At 34.2% G+C, this 18,984-nt stretch overlaps 2 protein-coding genes across 6 annotated transcripts in view; one reads left to right on the top strand and one right to left on the bottom strand.

The window, feature by feature from the left end:
• Positions 1-2,728: 2,728 nt before the first annotated feature.
• On the bottom strand, positions 2,729-4,989 carry LOC101901496 (UBX domain-containing protein 7). Its single transcript, XM_005191094.4, has 2 exons — positions 4,002-4,989; positions 2,729-3,938 (listed from the first exon to the last, which is right to left on the bottom strand). The coding sequence occupies exons 1-2, from the start codon at positions 4,704-4,706 to the stop codon at positions 3,054-3,056; spliced, it is 1,590 nt and encodes a 529-aa protein (XP_005191151.2). The 5' UTR covers positions 4,707-4,989; the 3' UTR covers positions 2,729-3,053.
• A 2,228-nt stretch (positions 4,990-7,217) lies between these two features.
• LOC101900042 (bridge-like lipid transfer protein family member 3B) overlaps positions 7,218-18,984 on the top strand; it is a 120,784-nt gene continuing 109,017 nt past the window's right edge. For 2 of the 5 annotated variants that reach the window (XM_059125553.1, XM_059125555.1), the window contains exon 1: positions 7,218-8,165. In XM_059125553.1, the coding sequence (XP_058981536.1) occupies positions 8,122-8,165 (44 nt within the window). In that variant the 5' untranslated portion in view covers positions 7,218-8,121. The remainder of the gene's footprint in view (positions 8,166-18,984) is intronic. The other 3 variants (XM_059125557.1, XM_059125552.1, XM_059125554.1) reach the window with 2 other exon arrangements.

The raw sequence follows: 18,984 nt of genomic DNA, 5'->3' as shown, positions 1-18,984 counted from the left end.
GTGCTTGACGTTTAAAGTTGCTTCATATTGTTCAGTAAAATAGTCATCTCCATGTGGAAATTGTTCGCAACTATCCAAACTCTCCAAAATTATTTCAACCTCTGTAAATATTTTTACTATATCGTTTTGTTCCTCCATATTTTGAATATTTGATATTTCTTCATAGCTATACATTAAGCTGCCATACATTTTTTTTTTAATTTTGATATTATGTTATTAATATTTTCAAATGACTTGTTGTTTAGTATATCTTCCATCAAAAATCTGTGTAAAACATGAGCCATACAACCATATCTTGGTATATTTTTAATTTTTAAAGCTGAAACGATGTTGCTTCCACCATCAGTAACTGCACATATGTTTTTTTCCAACAGATTAAATTCACATAAAGCTTCTTCAATTTTTTCTACAACTGCTAGTCCAGTGTGAGGTCGTGGAAAGATCTCTGTCTTGAGCGTTACAATTTGCATTTGAAAATTTTGGCAGAAATGCACTTTTATGTTTATGTAAGACAAGTGCTTATGTTTATCTGACCACATATCCAATACAAGTGTAACATTTTTGGGCGACTCTTTAAGGCTTGTTTTTACGTGGTCCAAATATATGTTATAAACATCGTTTAAAGCCGTCGTAGCTATTGTCCTATCTGTGGGGAATATAGCCTTTGGGTTTAAGAAAGATACCAATTTCTTAAATCCTGGCCTTTCAACAATTTTAAACGGTTGCAAATCCCAACAGCACGTTTCGGCGACCCGGCGAGCATTTTGTTGTTTGTTGTTACAACTTGTTGAGGATTTCAATGCATTTTTGTGTCATTGTTGAACTTTTCAGGTTATTTAAAGATTTCACGTCCAAGTTATGTACAGGTCGTAGATGGTTCATATAATTTGTGGTTGATGTTGATTTTCCAAAACTAAAATCATAAACAATTACACACATGCGAATGGAAAAAAGAAATTTTTACCTTTTTAAATTGGTCTTTTTATCCAAACACAATTTGCAAAATTTATATTTTTGAAGTATATGCCTCTTTTTAAAATAGAGATCACCATAATATTTCCAACATATTGATATACCACCTTCATTTACAACAACCTTTGCCAAATTTTTAAATTCATTTTTCTTTTTAAAAAGATCTTCATATTGAGATACATCTGCATATGGAGAAATATTGATTTCAGTATCAACAGATTCGTCTGAATCGGATTCTGATTTAGTCAAAACTGTTTGACCCTTTCGGTTAGCGGAAAAATAATTTTTAATATTCCTTTGGCACATTTTGCATTATATTCTTTGAACAAGCAAAAACACAACGAATCTTTGGCAAACAATATGGTTGCCACTCCATTAAAATTCGTAAGTTACAAAAGGTTGCCAAAGGTTTTGTGATAAAAAAAACAAATCTACAAAGACATAATACCCTTACCACTATGTGGTGTAGGGTATAATTAATATAAATAGCCTACACGTTTTTGCCTCTCGAAGACGAGTGCGCAATGTAAATTATCGTCCAATAATGAGCATTATAATATGTTAATTTATCGATAAGATTAAAAGACATATTTATACAAATTTGCTGTATAAATTTATATTTTTCAACTGCTTAGCCGACTCAGTCGGCTAAAAATTTGAGCCGATGAGAGCCGCATACATCAGCGGCGGCTCAGATCACTTAAAAAAAGTCGGCGGCGGCTGCACGCCGACTGCGAGCCGATCGGCTTCGTGCTCTGCTCCAAAAACAATTAGTCTTACTAATTCCAAAACAATATTTTCAAATTAAAAGCACAAAAAGAAATAAGTAAACAATAGAAAACATCTGATTGAATGTCGATGAATGAGAAGAAGAAGAGTTGCAAGAGATTGCAGGAAGAAATTTTTCCAGCAAGAATTTGCAAACTCTCACTGAAAGAACTGTCAAAATTTCTCTCTCCAACCGCTCTCTTTTGCAGAACTTTTGGGTTAACAGACGACTTCCAGTAACAATTTGTAACAATTGTTACAAACTTTAAGGTAACCAGACATACCTAATATAATGAGCTGTCACTCGAATAATTTTAACAGCTGTCGGACGAGTGGCTTAGAAATTATAGCAGTCTGAAGTTGGTTGAAGTTTTTTCATCTCTACCTGTATATGTATATATATAAGAATAGGTCAATATTGGCCAACTGCTTCGGAACCTCCCCCTTAAAGGGTCAACAGTTTGAATAATGATAACTCAAGGCTGGGGGTATACATCTGTCGGAAAAACCGATTGATACTACTTTACTTGTTCTATTTATTTTTAAAATTTTATGGAAAATTACGTTTTTAAGAGTTTTCTAGATTTTATAGGTTGTGAACTAAATGGTTATTTATTGGTTTATAAGTCTTGCGATTAGAAGACATTACATTCAAATCTAATTTTTAGAGTTTATTGATTTAAAGCATTTTCACTAATTTTAGTCCTTGGGATTTTGAGAATTTTCGCCACTGATTCTGGACGGTGTCACACTGATACTATATCCAGAAGACAAGTAAATCTGTTATTTCCGATCTCCAACTTAACTACAAGAGAAATATCGAGCAACGAGCTAAGATGGTATATTACTCTTGAAAGAGCTCCATAGGTAAGATTTAGAGGCTAGTGAAGGAGTATTCTTCAGACGCAATGGACATTAGGGTATATCGAATGGATTTTCAATTAAATCGTAACAAACAACTCATTTTTTGAATTCCTTAACATTGGACTTATTATATTTTATTGGTAGGTTCTTAATTTCATTTATTTACGATGAAGACGCATTTAATGTAAAGAGTATATAAAAAATAGGTAGGTATGTGTGAACAAAAAAAAAGAAAATAGCTGAAGTCAGGTGGAACATGGGAGTCACAGACATGTAAATGACATTGGTGATGAATGAGTACAAAAAAAAATAAAATAAAATTGAGAAATTAAACTAAAAAATAAACACGAAATAATTTAAGAGACAAAGACGACATATAAACGAATGATAGCTGCAAGAAACATAGTAGTTGTAGTAGTAGTGTAACAAATCCATAGCTCTGTGCATTCTTAATCGTCTAAGGTTATGTGTAAATTGGCAGAGGGGTGTAGACCGATTTCCTTTAATGTACACGTATTATGTTCAGATTCTAAAGTTTTTCGAGGAAAAGCACATATCAGCTTGTAGCCGCTTTTTGGAATATGTGAATGACATTGTCGTATGTAGGAGCGTAGGACCTCCACTTTGGTGTCGGAAGGCCAACGCAATTGGACCACTTCATCGGCACCTTCGGCATTGATTATTCTCAGCTTAAGCATGGTCAGTTCCGTTTTATTGGCGCCCAATTGTTCTTCATAGGAGGTGCGTTCACAGGCAGCCTTGGTGTCGTCCTCATTGAATTCTTCTACACTGCCTATATCACTGGCCGCATCTTCATTGGCTGCTCCCTCACCATCCTCATCCTCCTCATCGTCGTCATCATCATCATCAATAATACCATTTTTCTTGCGATTTTTACCGCCTCCATTTTCCTTCATCGAGTTACGTATGGCTAGCGCAATTTGCTCATCTTCCGATAGTTCCATTATTTTATTGCGTTTCTTGGGATTTTTTCCAGACTTTTGCGATGAAACACTGCTGGCATTGGAATTGCCCTCATCAGCATCGGCATTATATTTACTTTCTCCGCCCTCATCATCGCTATCCAAACAAATGGCAGTGGCTGAACGTTTATTGGATGTGGATGGACCACAATCATCTTCCAGTTCTTTGCTAAAATCTTTGTGCTCCACCAGAAACTCTTGGAGTTCACTAAGCAATACGCTAGCTTTTTTGGGATTAGGACATTTCCACATTTCTTCACCGGTACGTGGATCGATGACGCACACATATGGAATCTTGGCACAATGATAGAAGGCCACAAAGCGCCTGCCCTCAGATGAATCACCATCGACCTGCAAATAGCCAAATTTCTCTCAGCTTTTTTTTACTTTTTTTAATCAGTCATTTCCACTAACCTGCCATAACAAAAATTGTCTTTTCATTAGCTTTCGCAATGCCTTGTCGGACCATACATCTCGATTCAATAGCTGTGAATCGAAATTATCACTTTGCACATTCACCAGCAACCATTGATGCAGGGCTTCGGCCCGGTTGCGTGCCGCCTGCATACTGCCAGCAAATGCAATATCTGTTGGTGGCCGAAATAAATCCTCCAAACGACTCTTTTTCGGCTCGGACATTTGGGCTGCCACCACCATATCTGCTGCCCGATTTCTTCTCGACGAACTGCGACTGTGTGTAGCAGCTTCATAGAGATTGTCCAGTGCCACAAAACTACCGGCTTCTTGCTGCTGCAATTGTTCCTCCATTAGAGCACCCTCGCGGGCAAAATCCCGCAAAGGACAAACTTTGACGCGGCGTGTACTACGCAATCGTGGCGGTGGTGCAGCAGCGTAAAAATTATCATCTTCTGGACCAATCAACTGTTCACGTATCGGAGCAATGGGTGCCCGCACCCCATCCTCATCATCGCCACCAATCATTGGTAAGCTGGCATCATCGCTGGCGGCCAACTGACTTGTACCACCACCTTCGAAAAACAACGCAACTGCAGCTTCCACTTCATTGTTGCAGGCCGAGAGTAAATGTTTGGCCTCGGCTTCAGTTGTCCCCGTCACTTCGCAGACGCTCTGTACCAATTCACTAGGTATTTGGGACATATTGGCCGTCCACACAAAGTCTTAAAATTGCAAAAATTTAGATAATTTCGCCGTTTTATCCGAATATAAATCAAATTTTCACGACACCAAATTACCAAAAGAAGAAATGTGACTCTGATATGGCAACACTGAAAAGAAAGACAGCACAGAGAGAAAATCGAAATAAAGATGGAATCAAAAGGGAAAGGCGGACAACACAAAAGGAATCAAAACAAAACGGCCGACAACACAGCAACAGATGTTTAAGATATGGGTTATCATTTTACGATGATTAGCAAACAATTTGCTATCGATTCTTTGTGATTAGCAGAGACCAAAATATGAAAGCGTTCCAAATGCCACGAATTAGGTAAATAGAGCAGAATGACCAATAAACAGAAATGGCAAAGCAAAATTGTTGTGTTTACGAATCAAGGAGGAAATAAAAACAACCAACTGTCGTTATTATCGTAATGTTTACGAATAGTGGAGGGAAGCAAATCAGCTGCGATATGTTGACAAAGCCGAGCGAATGGTAATAACGGCGGTGGCTGTTGAGAAATGCTGTGATTGAAGTTTTTTTTAGAAAGGAAATTAATTATCTATTAAAAGCGAAAATTGGCTAAAAGACATAGGTTCGTCAAAGAAAAAGACGCTGGAATACTGATTCAAACAAAAAATCTAGTTATTTTTGCCTCTGTCAATTCTGTCTGCCCGTGGATTGCTCACAATTAGGGATATATAGATCGATTATCGATAATAGCAAAATGACTATTGTAACAGTACGTTTATATATAAATGGGTTAACCGACTGGATTTGGATTAAAATTGTCATATCCATTATTTATACTTCAAATAAATCCTCTCAAAGTAGGTTAACCTTACAAAAAGTTCTAACGTAAACATAGCATAAGGTAGGGATATCCGACAAATAGCAAACGAGTATTAAAGTGTTTAAAATATATTATATTATTATCTAAAATGAGGTTATCTTGATTTAATTGTACCATAACTTATGGTTTAAAAAGGTGAGCATAGAGTGCAATGTGACCTTTTGTATGCTTCTCTAAGTTTCTGAGTAGGATTGTACCGAGATAATTGTCGCTCATAGAACGATTCGTTGTCAATCCATCCTGTACTGAAATACAGAATTTGTACACTTTTGGATTTTCTTGTGAATGGTGCATTGCCATGGGCCCAATTTGATAGCTGTACTAATGTATTTTGCATCAGATAAGATTGACTTTGGGCGGCATTTTTTATCTCATTATAACCCCAGCCATGTGGCTACAGAGGGTATATATCATTTGATGCGGCCAAAACGTGCCCCATCGAAGTAACGGTTTTAGACACTAGGTCTCTTTGGACCAAACCCGTTTCAGAACATTTAAAGTCGATTTAGCGATGTTCGTCCGTCTGTCTGGCTGATGATTACTCTTGATGAGAGTATCCGATTTGATCCAAACTTGGCACATCGTAATATTATTGGCAAACTTAGATCGAGTTCGAAGATGCACAATATCCTTCTGGTATCTCCCCCACAAAATGACAACATTTTCAAACAAAATAATTTACTGCACAGAAAGTGAAAGGATAATCCGATTTTGCTCCAACTTTGCAAAACCTAATATTTGCATCATTGCTATGTCAGGTAGCAAAATGGACAATATCGGTAAACTCCATCAAGTACCTCCCCTACAAAGGGTCAAAATTTTGAATAATTATAACTCTTATAAAATTTGATGTAAGTGTCCGATTGTCTTCAAATTACACAGATCACAACATTTTTATTAACCCAAGGTCGGGTGTGAATATGGAATATATAAAAATGGTCAAAGTTTTGAATAACCTGAACGATTATAAAATCCAAAATAAGCATCCGGTTCCCTTCATATTTCACACATACCATTATCTCTACTAACACAGGATTGGCTGAGAATATTCGATATATCGGTCCACTCCTTCTGGTACCTCCCCCACAACGGGTCAAAATTTTGAATAACCATGAAGCTCATAAAACGCGAAATTAAACTCTGATTCCAATCAGACTTGGCACATCTCAATATTTCCATCAACACAAGATCTGTTATAATCTGTACCTCCCCACACGGGATTCAAAATTTTGAAAAACAAAACGCTCAAAGAAAGCGAAATAAGCATTCCACTCTCTTCAGAGCATTCCTTCAGAACCTACACCATAGAGGGGCGACAAATTGAATAATCATAACAGAAGTCAAAATATATTGACATAATCGAACATCGGCAGAGGGTATACATCTGTCGGCAAAGTCGACTGAAAATTGTTCAATGTATTTTTTTTCAAATCCAATAAATGCTTTCTTATAAGAATTTTTTACGACATTCCAAACACTGTACCAGGTTACTGTCTTTCAATTATCTCTTGTTTCTTCGTTTTTTTTCTTATATATTCTTTTTTAACTCTCTCATTCGTTGATGGTGTCAAAATCAGCTGTTTTTGGGGGGCCAGCTGGCACATAACACACACACACACTTAGCTGGCCCCACAAATGGAGAGAATCATCAATTGTGTTCTGTAACTCGGCGAGAGCGGTTCAACTATCGGGTATAATCGGCATTAAACAAAATCTTTCATTGTGTGTGTATGTGTGTGTATTATTGTGTCTTTTTACATTCTGTTTGCAAAATTTTTTCTTTGTTGCCTTAGTGCACAACAATTTTGAAAAAGGAAAAGAAAAGTGAAAATAAAATTGTAACGTGTAAAAGAAAATTATTAATCTCGCAGAAGAATAACCGAATGCAATGATTTAATCAAAAGAAAAGTTTTTAGGAAAAAAATATGTTCTCCAATTAAAAAAAATCTACCATCTGATTAGTGGAAGAATGTAAGAAGGGCCAAAAAAAGTTCAGCAAGAAAGTGCAGAAGCAGCAGTTGGAATTGAAAAAGAATGCCTTCAATGCAAAAATATAATAGAAGTGTAAAGTAGAAAAAGAATCATTGCCGTGGAGAGTGATTATTCGTGTGTCTGTTTGTTTGCCTGCATACAAGTAGGTGGGAGAGAGAGAGTGTGTGAGAGTTTGTCTGTACTCTTGTCTTGCCTGTGCTGTGTATTGTTGCTATTGTTCTAACGTCGTCGTGATGTGTCAATGAGAATATTAATTGGGAGAGCCCTCCGTGGAGCCCACCAGTCATTGTGTTGTGTTGTTTCAAAAAATAAACAGAAAAAAATACCCCGAAAAAAATCAAAAAGTAATTGTTTGTGTTAGAAAATAATTAAAACAAAAACAGTTGTGTTATAAAAAAAGAAGAAAACAAAAACAAAATACATTTGACATTTGAGTGCTTCCCACATTACCTACTTAACAACCAAGCAGCTCCACTCCAACTATCCATGTTGGAGTTATTATTGCATTATACAACTTTAAAGCTGACTACTAAACGAAATTTCCAATCAAAATGGTTTCTCTTATCAAAAATCAACTGCTGAAACATCTGTCAATGTAAGTAGTTGTATTCCTCCAGCATTCTTCCTCAACGCCAGTTCATCATATATTTATTGTTTATATGAGTAAGCCCCATGATGTGTAGTGTTATTGTTTTCATTTCTTTTTCAAGTTTTTGCAATCTCATGAACTGTTGTTTTTCAATTGCCAACCGTATCACTTGAGTGATGGGTTGCCAGATGGATTAGATTTAGAACGTGGCAATTTGCCATTTATTTAACTATTTGGGTATTTTTTTTACTTTTTTGTTAAATGTTTTTAATTAATTTGTAATTAATTTATTTTTAACAAATCTAATGGATGAACATGAGTTTGGAAGAAAATTCCGATTTAAATATATTTTACCTAAAATTCAGGAGTGTAATCTCACTGATTATTATATTTATTTTATTGAGACTCTTGTGTTTTTAATTATAAATCATGAAAAAGAGTGTAAAAAGAACACCAAAAGCCGTATTATTTTATTTGCCTTAATTGTGGAGCACTTATGGACTTTTATTTATGTGCGAATAATTTGGGAAAAAAAAACTTAAAATTCCCTATAAAAGCCGGAAACAATACATATGTATATAAAACAAGTAAAATAGTATCAGTCGGATTTGCCGACAGATGTATACCACCAGCCTTGATAATTCAAACTTTTCAAAATGCTGCCCCCTTTATGGGACAGGTTACGAAGCAGTGAGACAATATTGACCAACTCGTATCTGACCTTAGACCAGGGCTAGGCAGAGAGCCTCAAAAATTTTTTGTGATTGTATGTGTTTTGAAATAACAAAATATTGCAAGTATTTTTTGCCTCTCTTTACAGAGTGAGAAATAATTTGTTATCTTTAAATTATCAATTTAAAATTTTCTGTTTTCAAAATAACTTCGTTAGTAAAAAATTAATATTTTGACAGACAATTCGGAGATATATTTGTAGAATTATTTCAATTATGATTCATTTTAAAATTAAAAAATATATAAGAAATTTTATATAATTTTTATGTTATTTTTGTTGAATAATTTCGTCTATGTTGCCCCTTTAAAAATCCGATTCCGATTTCCACAGGCTGGCATACGCAAATAGTCGTAGAATTTTATGCTGATCAGAAACTCATATCCTGCGTTGGGTTCTAAAAGATTATTTCTATGAATTACAAATATAATGATAAACATCGCATCTTGCTATTTTTCCTAAAATTGACTAAGAACGTACATATAATTTCAGAGAAATCAAAGGATATGAAAATGTCCACTAATTTGGAAGGACAATAAATTTATCTAACAATGTGAAATGAATTTCCATTCCTAACATGTGAATTCGTATGCAAATTTTGTCAAATAGAATTCAATAAGAAAAGATAAATGTCAAAAGTTGTAATTTTTACAATTTCGGAAATATTTGTTTTAAATATGTAGTAAGATATGTTTATGTGCTCCAATATTTCTTACGGTGTATTCATAAAAATATCCGACAGCACCTTCCTTATCGACTGCTCGAACAAAACTAAATATTCTCCCCAAACCAATTTGACAGAAATTTCAAAACAATTTATTTTTTACAATTGTGTTGGTGAACACACAGATATCCCAAGGGATACTCTTTGCCTAGCCCTGCCTTAGACTGATATAATAATATTACCAGAGGGGTACCAGAGGGAATGGACCGATATTTCCCATCTTCACAGCAGATCTTGTGTTGATAGAAATATTGATGTGTCCCAAGCCTGAATGGAATCGGATGTTAATTTCGTGTTTATGAGCTTCAAAAAAAAAAAAAAAAAAAAAAAAAAAAAAAAAAATCAAAATTCTGACCCTTTGTGGGGGAGGTACCAGAAGCAGTAAACTGATATATCCCATCTTCATAACAGATCTTTTGTTAGTGGAAATAATGGGATGTGTGAAATATATTGAAAACCTGATGATTATATCGGATTTTTTGATCGTTTTGTTTATTCAAAACTTTGACTCTTTGTGGGCGAGGTATCAGAAAGTATGGTCCGATCTCTACCAACTTTATAACAGATCGTGCGTTGATGGAAATATTGAGATGTACCAAGACTGAATAGAATCGGATGTTAATTTCACGTTTTATGAACTTCATGGGTATTCAAATTTTTGATCCTTTGTGAGGGAGGTACCAGAAGGAATGGTCCGATCTCTACTATCTTTATAACAGATCTTGTGTTTATCGATATATTGAGATGTGCCAAGTCTGAATGGGATCGGATTTTAATTTCGTGTTTTATGACCTTCATGAATATTTAAAATGTTGACCCTTTGTGGGGGAGGTACCAGAAGCAGTGGACTGCTATATTCCATATTCACACCAGACCTAGGGTTAATAAAAATATTGTGATGTGTGTAATTTCGAGACAATCGGAGTCTTACATAACATTTTATATGAGTTATAATTATTCTAAATTTTGACCATTTGTAGGGGTGGTACTTGGTGGAGTGGACCGATATTGCCCATTTTTGCACCTGACCTAGCACTGATGCAAATATTAGGATTTCTCTTTCTGTGCAGTAAAATATTATCTTTGAAAATTTTGTCTCTAATGTCTCTAATTTCATAAAAATACCGAAAATTGGGATGTACCATACAGGCCATATAGGGGCTATACGAAGACGTAGACCTGCATAAGTAGTTTTTTGCCATATGTTGTATCCATTAATATCTTCCAATACTGAATTTAAAACTATTCCGGTTTATATTATGGCTAAAATCATCAAAATATCGAATATTAGGAGGTACCGTTATATGGAGGCTATACGAAGACGTGGGCCTGCATACGTAATTTTTTGTCATAGGCTGTAGTACGCATTACGAATTCTAAATACCAAATTTGAAACAACTCCGGTGAATAATGTTCCTAAAATCGTCAAAATATTGAATATCGGGGTGTACCGTTGTATGTGGGATATACGATATCGTGGAACTTTATAGGCATTTCTCTTTCAGGTGGTAAAGTGCATAGAAAGAACTTCTAGTATGGATTTTTAGACAATTCGATTGAAAAATGTGACTAAAATCATAAAACTTCCGAATATAGGGAGGTGTCGTTATATGGGGGATATACTTTATCGTGGACCTTTATAGACAAAACTCGTCCAGGGGGTAAAGTACTCAGAAGTAACTCACTTTGTGGATTTTCAAACAATTTTATTGAAAAATTTTGCTACAATCGCTAAAATATGGAATATCAGTGGGGTACCGTCATATGGGGGCAATATGATATCGTGAACTGATCTTCGAACTTGACCTACTTGCGGAGAAAAGACTGATCTGTGCAAAATTGTAGCTTCTTATCTTAATTCACTTTGACTGTAGCGTGATTTCAATATACGGACAGACGGACGCACGGACGGCCATGGTAAAATCGTCCTAGAAATTTACGCTGATCAAGAATATATATACTTTGTTATGTCTAAAATTATTATTTCGATGAGTTACAGACGGAATGATGAACTTAGTATATCCTTCATACTACATATGGTGGAGGGTATAAAAACTAAGAAGATAAAAAGTCCAATAAATAAAGACGCTTCATCATAGAACTTAAAATTATTGGGTTAAAAATAAATTTGTTATATTTCTCGAATACACATATTGAAGTGCAAAAATTGAAGACATTTATGATAATTTTTTATTCTGACTAGGCTACTACGACTTTTGTTGCCCATTTTCCTACATTTCACCGTTATTTCTAATTGACACAATTTCCCTACCATTTTGTTGCATACACAGCCCAATGTGGCAACTCGGCTCACTGGTTGCATGAAATTGGAAAATAATTGATTTTTTCTCTCACTCTCTGTTTCTCTGCCGCACTCTCTCCTCACATTGTCTTACTCAAAGAAAAACACACACGTACATGCCTTTACTTTCACGCACCATATGTATGTTTGCAAGTGTGTGTGAATGCGTCCAATGTAAATTAAAATTTATATCGGAAGAATAATTACGCACATTCGATAGCCCTCTCAATGGCAATATTGGCGGCGACAATGGGCCTAACAGCAAATTTCTGAGATTTCTACCGCAATCATAACATACACTGCACAAAACTGACCTTTTGTGTGCGATTGGGCGTGGATACGTATGTGTGTCGGTTGTTTGGACGGCATAAAGAAGAAAAATGGTTTAATTGAAATCAAATATCAATAAATATAAGTGTAGACAATATGATAAGATATGATGCGGCATAGGAAAAAAGTATCCAGATATTATTGTGGTTTAACCACAGCCACAGGTTACTATTAGTATCACCGATAATAGCAAGTGTTTTTGAGATATTCTCAGATTGGAATAAATAAGTCATTGCTAGTTATAATATCGTGGTATGTATATAAATAATATCGCAAACTATGTTTAGGTTCGGTTTTTTTAACCTCCACCATACATAGTATGGAGGGTGTATAAAGTTCGTCATTCCGTTTGTAACTCATCGAAATAATAATTTTAGACATAACAAAGTATATGTATCTTGATTAGCGTAAATTCTAAATCGATTTAGTTCTGTCCGTCCGTTTGTCTCTCTGTCCGTCCGCCCGTTAGTCCGTTCATCAGTTGTAATCACGATAGAGTCAAAACGAAAAAAATTGGATGCTAAAACTTTGCACAGATCAGTCTTTTGCCTGCAAACAGGTCAAGTTTGAAGATGGGCAATATCGGTCCACAAAATCGTATAGCCCTATAACACCCCCATATTCGGTATTTTGATGATTTTAGCCAGACTTTTCAATAGAATTGTCTGAAAATCCCCACAAGTAGTTCTTTATTACCCTCTGAGAGAGTATTGCCTATAGAGATCCACCATGTCTTATATCCTCCATATAACGGTACCTCTCTATATTCGGTATTTTGATGATTTTAGCTACATTTTTCAATGGAATTGTCTAAAAATCCATACTAGAAGTTCTTTCTAAGTACTTTACGCCCTGGAAGAAAAATGGCTATATAGGTTCACGATATCACATAGCCTCCATATAACGGTACCTCCCAATATTCGGTATTTTGACGATTTTAGCGACATTATTCACCGGAATTGTTTCAAATTTCGTATTTAGAATTCGTAATGGATACTACAGCCTAAGACAGAAAATTGTCTATGCAGGTCCAGGTCTTCGTATTACTTCCCTATATTCGGTACTTCGATGATTTTAGTTGCATTATTCACCGGATTCTTTTTTTAGTTTCGTATTTGAATATTGCAATGGCTTATGACAAAAGTTCCCCATGCACATCCACGTCTTCGTATAGAAGACGACTATATTCGGTTTTTTTAAGAAATTTTCAAATTCGCTCCAAATGGTGGAGGGTATTCAAAGTTCGGTCCGACAAAACTGAATCTCCTTCCTTCCTTCCTCTCTACTAGATTTACAAAATTCACCGTAGTCAAATACTAATTATACCCTCATCCATATGGCTAGAGAGGGTACATATCATTTGATACGGCCAAAACGTACCTCATCGAAATAACGCTTTCAGACCCTAGGTCTCTTTGGACCAAATCCGTTTCAGGATATTTGGAGTCGATCTAAAGATTTCCGTCCGTCCGTATGTCTGGCTGGCTGGCTGGTGCGCTCGATAACTCAGTACACTCCTTCTGGTACCTCCCCCTCAAAGGGTCAAAATGTTGAATATTCATGAAGCTAATGAAACACAAATTTATCATCAGATTCCATTCAGACTTGCACATCTCAATATTTCCATCAACACAAAATCTGTTATAAAGTTGGTAGAGATCGGGCCATTTCTTCTGGTACCTCCCACATAAAGGGTTAAAATTTTGAATAACCAAAACGATCATAAAATCCGAAATAAGCAAATCAGTACTCTTCTTATTTCAAACATTCCATTATTTCTACTAACACAAGGTCTGTTGAGAAGATGATCAATATCGGTCCACTCCTTCTGATACTTCCCTCTTAAAGGGTTAACATTTTGAATATCCATAAAGCTCATAAAACGCGAAATTAACATCCGATTCCATTCAGATTCGGTACACCTCAATATTTCTATCAGCAGAAAACCTTTTATAACGATGGTAGAGATCGGACCATTCCTTCTGGTACCTCTCCCACAAAGGGTCAAAATTTAGAAAAACCAAAACGATTATAAAATCCGAAATATGCATCCGGTTCTCTTCAAATTTCGCATATCCCATTATTATTACTAACACAAGATCTGCTGTGAAGATGGGATATATCGGTTCACACCTTCTGGTACCTCCTCCACCAAGGGTCAATATTTTGAATAGAATGAAGCTCATAAAGCGCGATTTTAATATCTGATTCCATATATATCTGCGAACCCCTTCTGGTACCTCACCAACAAAGGGTCACAATTTTCAATAATTTTATCTACCATAATTTATGAAACAAGTAAGCGATTCTTTACAACTAGCTATATCTAAATATTTCTCTTAACCAGATACCTGAGATGAATATAGACATTTATTGAAATAATCGAACATTGGATGAGGGTATGCATCTGTGGACAAAACCGATTGATACTTTTTAACTTGTTGTGATTTCATTTAATACAAGTGATTCAAAATCGTAAAAGTCTAAAGAAAATATAAAACACAAACTATGAATTTTCAGAGAAACAGCTGTTCTTCATATATCTCCTTACAGTTATGGGGCGAAACGAAGAAAATTCTTTCTCAACTGGCATTACTTTCCATTTAAATGTGAATGAGAATACTTATTTTGTTTTCCAAGTGTAAAGGAGGGCTACGGCTCCCACAACCCTGAGTTATTCTTCTTACCCAACTTAAATCCACACTTCATAACCTCAATGTTGCTAGTTATCTCTTAATCTATTCACCTGACTCAGTGGCAATGAATAGTAGTAGTTGGCTTTAGAATTTATTTTAATGGCAACATTTTTCTTTCTATCTAATTCCAAATGTTTTGTTCTCCATCTCAACCTTGATTTAAAATATTCCATTACAAATCTCCTTTAAACTCGTCTGCTTTTACTCTCCACGTCTCTCGACGATTTCAAATGACACCAACCTACCCTTGCTCACGAATACAAATTGTTGCTGTCAATGTTGTTGGTTGGTTAGTTGTTGTTGTTGCTGCTGTTGCTGTTGCCTTTGTAAACATTACCTTTGTGGTTTGTTTGATCTCTCTACAACAGATTACTGTCAATGGAGAAACGAAGATGCCAGATTGAGAATTCAGTGCAATGTAGATGAAATAGAAATGAGGTGGATGTACCACCAAGAAGAAAAGTGTTCCATAAACGAAATAGACAAACAAACTTAGTTTTTAATGAAAAAATACTTAAGAACCAACATACCATAAAACCAGGATTTTTAAAAAATATTTTTTCAACGACCAACAGACCACCAAACGTGGAAAGAATATGTTTTCAAGAACCAACAGAAAAACAAACGTTTATTTTATAAAGAATATTTTTTCATGGACCTTTAGTCAAATAAATGTGAATGTTTAAAAAATATTATTTCAAGCACTAAAAGACCAATAAACATGGATTTTTTAAATAATATTTTTTCAACCACCTTTAGACAAATAAACGAAATTTTTTTAAAGAATATTTTTTCAAGGACCAATACACCAATAAACGTGGATTTTTAAAGAATTTTTGTTTTGAAGGACCTTTAGACAAATAAATGTGGGTTTTTTAAGATTATTATTTTAAGGACCTTTAGATTAATAAACGTGGATTTTTAAAAAATTGTTCTTTTGAAGGATCTTTAGACAAATAAACGTGGATTTTTAAAGAATTTTTGTTTTGAAGGACCTTTAGACAAATAAACGTGGATTTTTTAAAGAATATTTTTTTTCAAGGACCTCCAACCAAAAAAACGTGGATTTTTTAAAGAATATTTTTTCAAGGACCTCTAACCGAATAAACGTGGATTTTTTAAAGAATATTTTTTCAAGGACCTCCAACCAAATAAACGTAGATTTTTAAAAAACATTATTTTAAGGACCTTTAGGCAAATAAATGTGGATTTTCAAAGAATATTTTTTGAAGGACCAATAGACAAATAAATGTGGATTTTTTAAAGAATATTTTTTTAAGGACCAATAGACAAATTAACGTGGATTTCTTAAAGAATATTTTTTTAAGGACCAATAGACAAATAAATGTGGATTTTTAAAGAATATTTTTTCAAGGACCAATGGAGAAATAAATGTGTATTTTTTAAAAAATATTTTTTCAAGGACCAATGGAGAAATAAATGTGTATTTTTTAAAGAATAGATTTTCAAGGACCTCCAACCAAATAAACGTGGATTTTTAAAGAATATTTTTTTCAAGGACCTCCAACCTAATAAACGTGGAGTTTTTAAAGAATATGTTTTTCAAGGACCTCCAACCAAATAAACGTGGATTTTTAAAGAATATGTTTTTCAAGGACCTCCAACCAAATAAACGTGGATTTTTAAAGAATATTTTTTCAAGGACTTTTAAAAAATAAACTTGGATTTTTAAGGAAAATAGAATAAGACTATGGTAGGGAAAAAATATTTTTTCAAAAATCCATGGCTCTGGTAGCCCTTAAAAAAATATTTTTTTTTTAAATTCATGGCTCTGGTAGCCCTTAATTTTTTTTTTTAATCCACGAATCTGGTAGTCCCTGAAAAAATATTGGATTCTGGTAATCTTTGAAAAATTCTTCTTTCAAAAACATTTTTAGAAAATTTACGTTGTCGATAGTTCTTGAAAAAAATATTTTTAAAAAATCCACGTTGTTGATAGTCCTTGAAAAAATATTGGATTCTGGTAATCTCTGAAAAATTATTTTTAAAAAAAACCATGGACCGGTAGTCCGTCAAAAACATTTTTTAAAAATCCACGTTGTCGATAGTCCTTGAAAAACTATTTTTAAAAAATCCACGTCTGTTGGTGGTTCCTGAAAAAATATTTTTAAAAAATCCACAACACTGGTAGTTTTTGAAAAAAATATTTAAAAAAAACTGATAGTCCTTAAAAAAATATTTTTAAAGAATCCACGTTGTCGATAGTTCTAGAAAAAAATATTTTTTATGTTGTCGATAGTCCTTGAAAAAATATTTTTAAAAAATCCACGTTGTCGATAGTTCTAGAAAAAAATATTTTTATGTTGTCGATAGTCCTTTAAAAAAATATTTTTAAAAATCCACGTTGTCGATAGTTCTTGAAAAAAATATTTTTAAAAAATCCACATTATCGAGATTCTTTGAAAAAATATTTTTATGTTGTCGATAGTCCTTGAAATAATATTTTAAAAAAGAACCACGTTAGCGATAGTCCTTGAAATAATATTTTAAAAAAGAACCACGTTGGCGATAGTCCTTGAAGTAATATTTTAAAAAAACCCACGCTGTCAATAGTCCTTAAAAAAAAAAATTATAAAAAATCTACGTTGTCGATAGACTTTAAAAATTATATATTTAAAAAATTCACGTTTTCGATATTTTTTGAAAAAAATATTTTTAAAAAATCCGGGACTTTGCAGTTTTTGCAAAAATATTTTTAAAAAATCCACATTGTCGATAGTCCTTGAAAATATTATTTTTGTAGTCCTTAAAAAAATATTTTTAAAAAATCCAAGACTATGGTAGTCTTTCAAATAATATTTTTAAAAAATCCCCGACTCTGGTAGTCTTTGAAAAAATATTTGTAAACAATCCGTGATGCTGGTAGTCCTTGAAAATACATTTTTAAAAAATCCATGACGTTGGTAGTCCTTTAAAAATTATTTTTAAAATTCAGGACTCCGTGATAAGCCGTTGAAAAATTAATTCTTAACAAAGGATAATCTGATAACGACTTTTAGAACATTATTTAAAGAAAAAATTCTCTCTTTGCCTCGAAAATATACATGTAAATCTCTATAGTCCTTTAGCCAAATCAACGTGGATTTTTGTTTAAATCTGGCAACTGTGCCCTTGACACGTTGTTGTTTGTAGGCTTTCCAATGCATACCCCATCCTTGTCTTTTTTTCTCTTCCTATCTCTGGGTCACACACAAATGGCTTTTGTATGCGTTTAACGGTATTTGTTTACCAATTTGAATGGGAGTTAGTTTTTTCCACCATCCATTACTGGTGGCTCTTTAGTATAGTTGTTGTTGTTTTTATTGTTGTTTCTGCTGAGAATAAACCAAAGAGAGCTTATTTGATGAATCATTTCATTTGCTATTGACATTTACTTTATCATTTATTTGCTGTTATTGTTGGGTGTGTGTGGGGTTTTTTTATTTATGTGTTTTTGCAGTTTGTTTATTTACTCACGTCACTTGTTGGCTCTCTTCTTGTCTCTGTTAGTGTGTGTGTGTGTGTGTGCGGGTCTGTGCAGTGGTTTTGGTATTAAAAGAAAGCTAACTTTACCACCATTTTATCTCTCTCGCATTTTTTTTCTTTTGCTCAGTGGCTTTTCACTGCATGTCATGTCATGTTTGTTCGTCATCACTTTATCGCTTCCTTCTTAATTCCTCTTTATATTTACCATGATAATGAAAACAAATGTTCCTACGTATTGTAGTTGTAGTTGTTGCTGTGTTTGATTTGATAAAATGATGAAGAAAATGCCAGAGAGATATGTGTGTGTTTGAGGGTGTGTAAGTGTGTTTGGGGTCCGTTTACATCTTGGCCTTTGGAGCGTATGTTTGATGTGGGAATTTTGCGTATTCATCATTCGCCACAATGTCTGGCCCGGTTTTGGTTTACCCACACAGATGTGTCTCCACTGTCAATACGGGATGACAAGATAACATCAAAAAGAGGGGATTTATTTGTGTAATCGCCTTATGATTACGAAAAGAATTTAGTAATGTGTGTGTAGTTGTATGTACTATTTC

The sequence above is a fragment of the Musca domestica genome, unplaced genomic scaffold (genome assembly GCF_030504385.1).
Source record: "Musca domestica strain aabys unplaced genomic scaffold, Musca_domestica.polishedcontigs.V.1.1 34, whole genome shotgun sequence".
In the NCBI taxonomy this organism is placed as follows: Eukaryota; Metazoa; Arthropoda; class Insecta; order Diptera; family Muscidae; genus Musca; species Musca domestica.
This window is presented reverse-complemented; position numbering and strand designations above follow the sequence as displayed.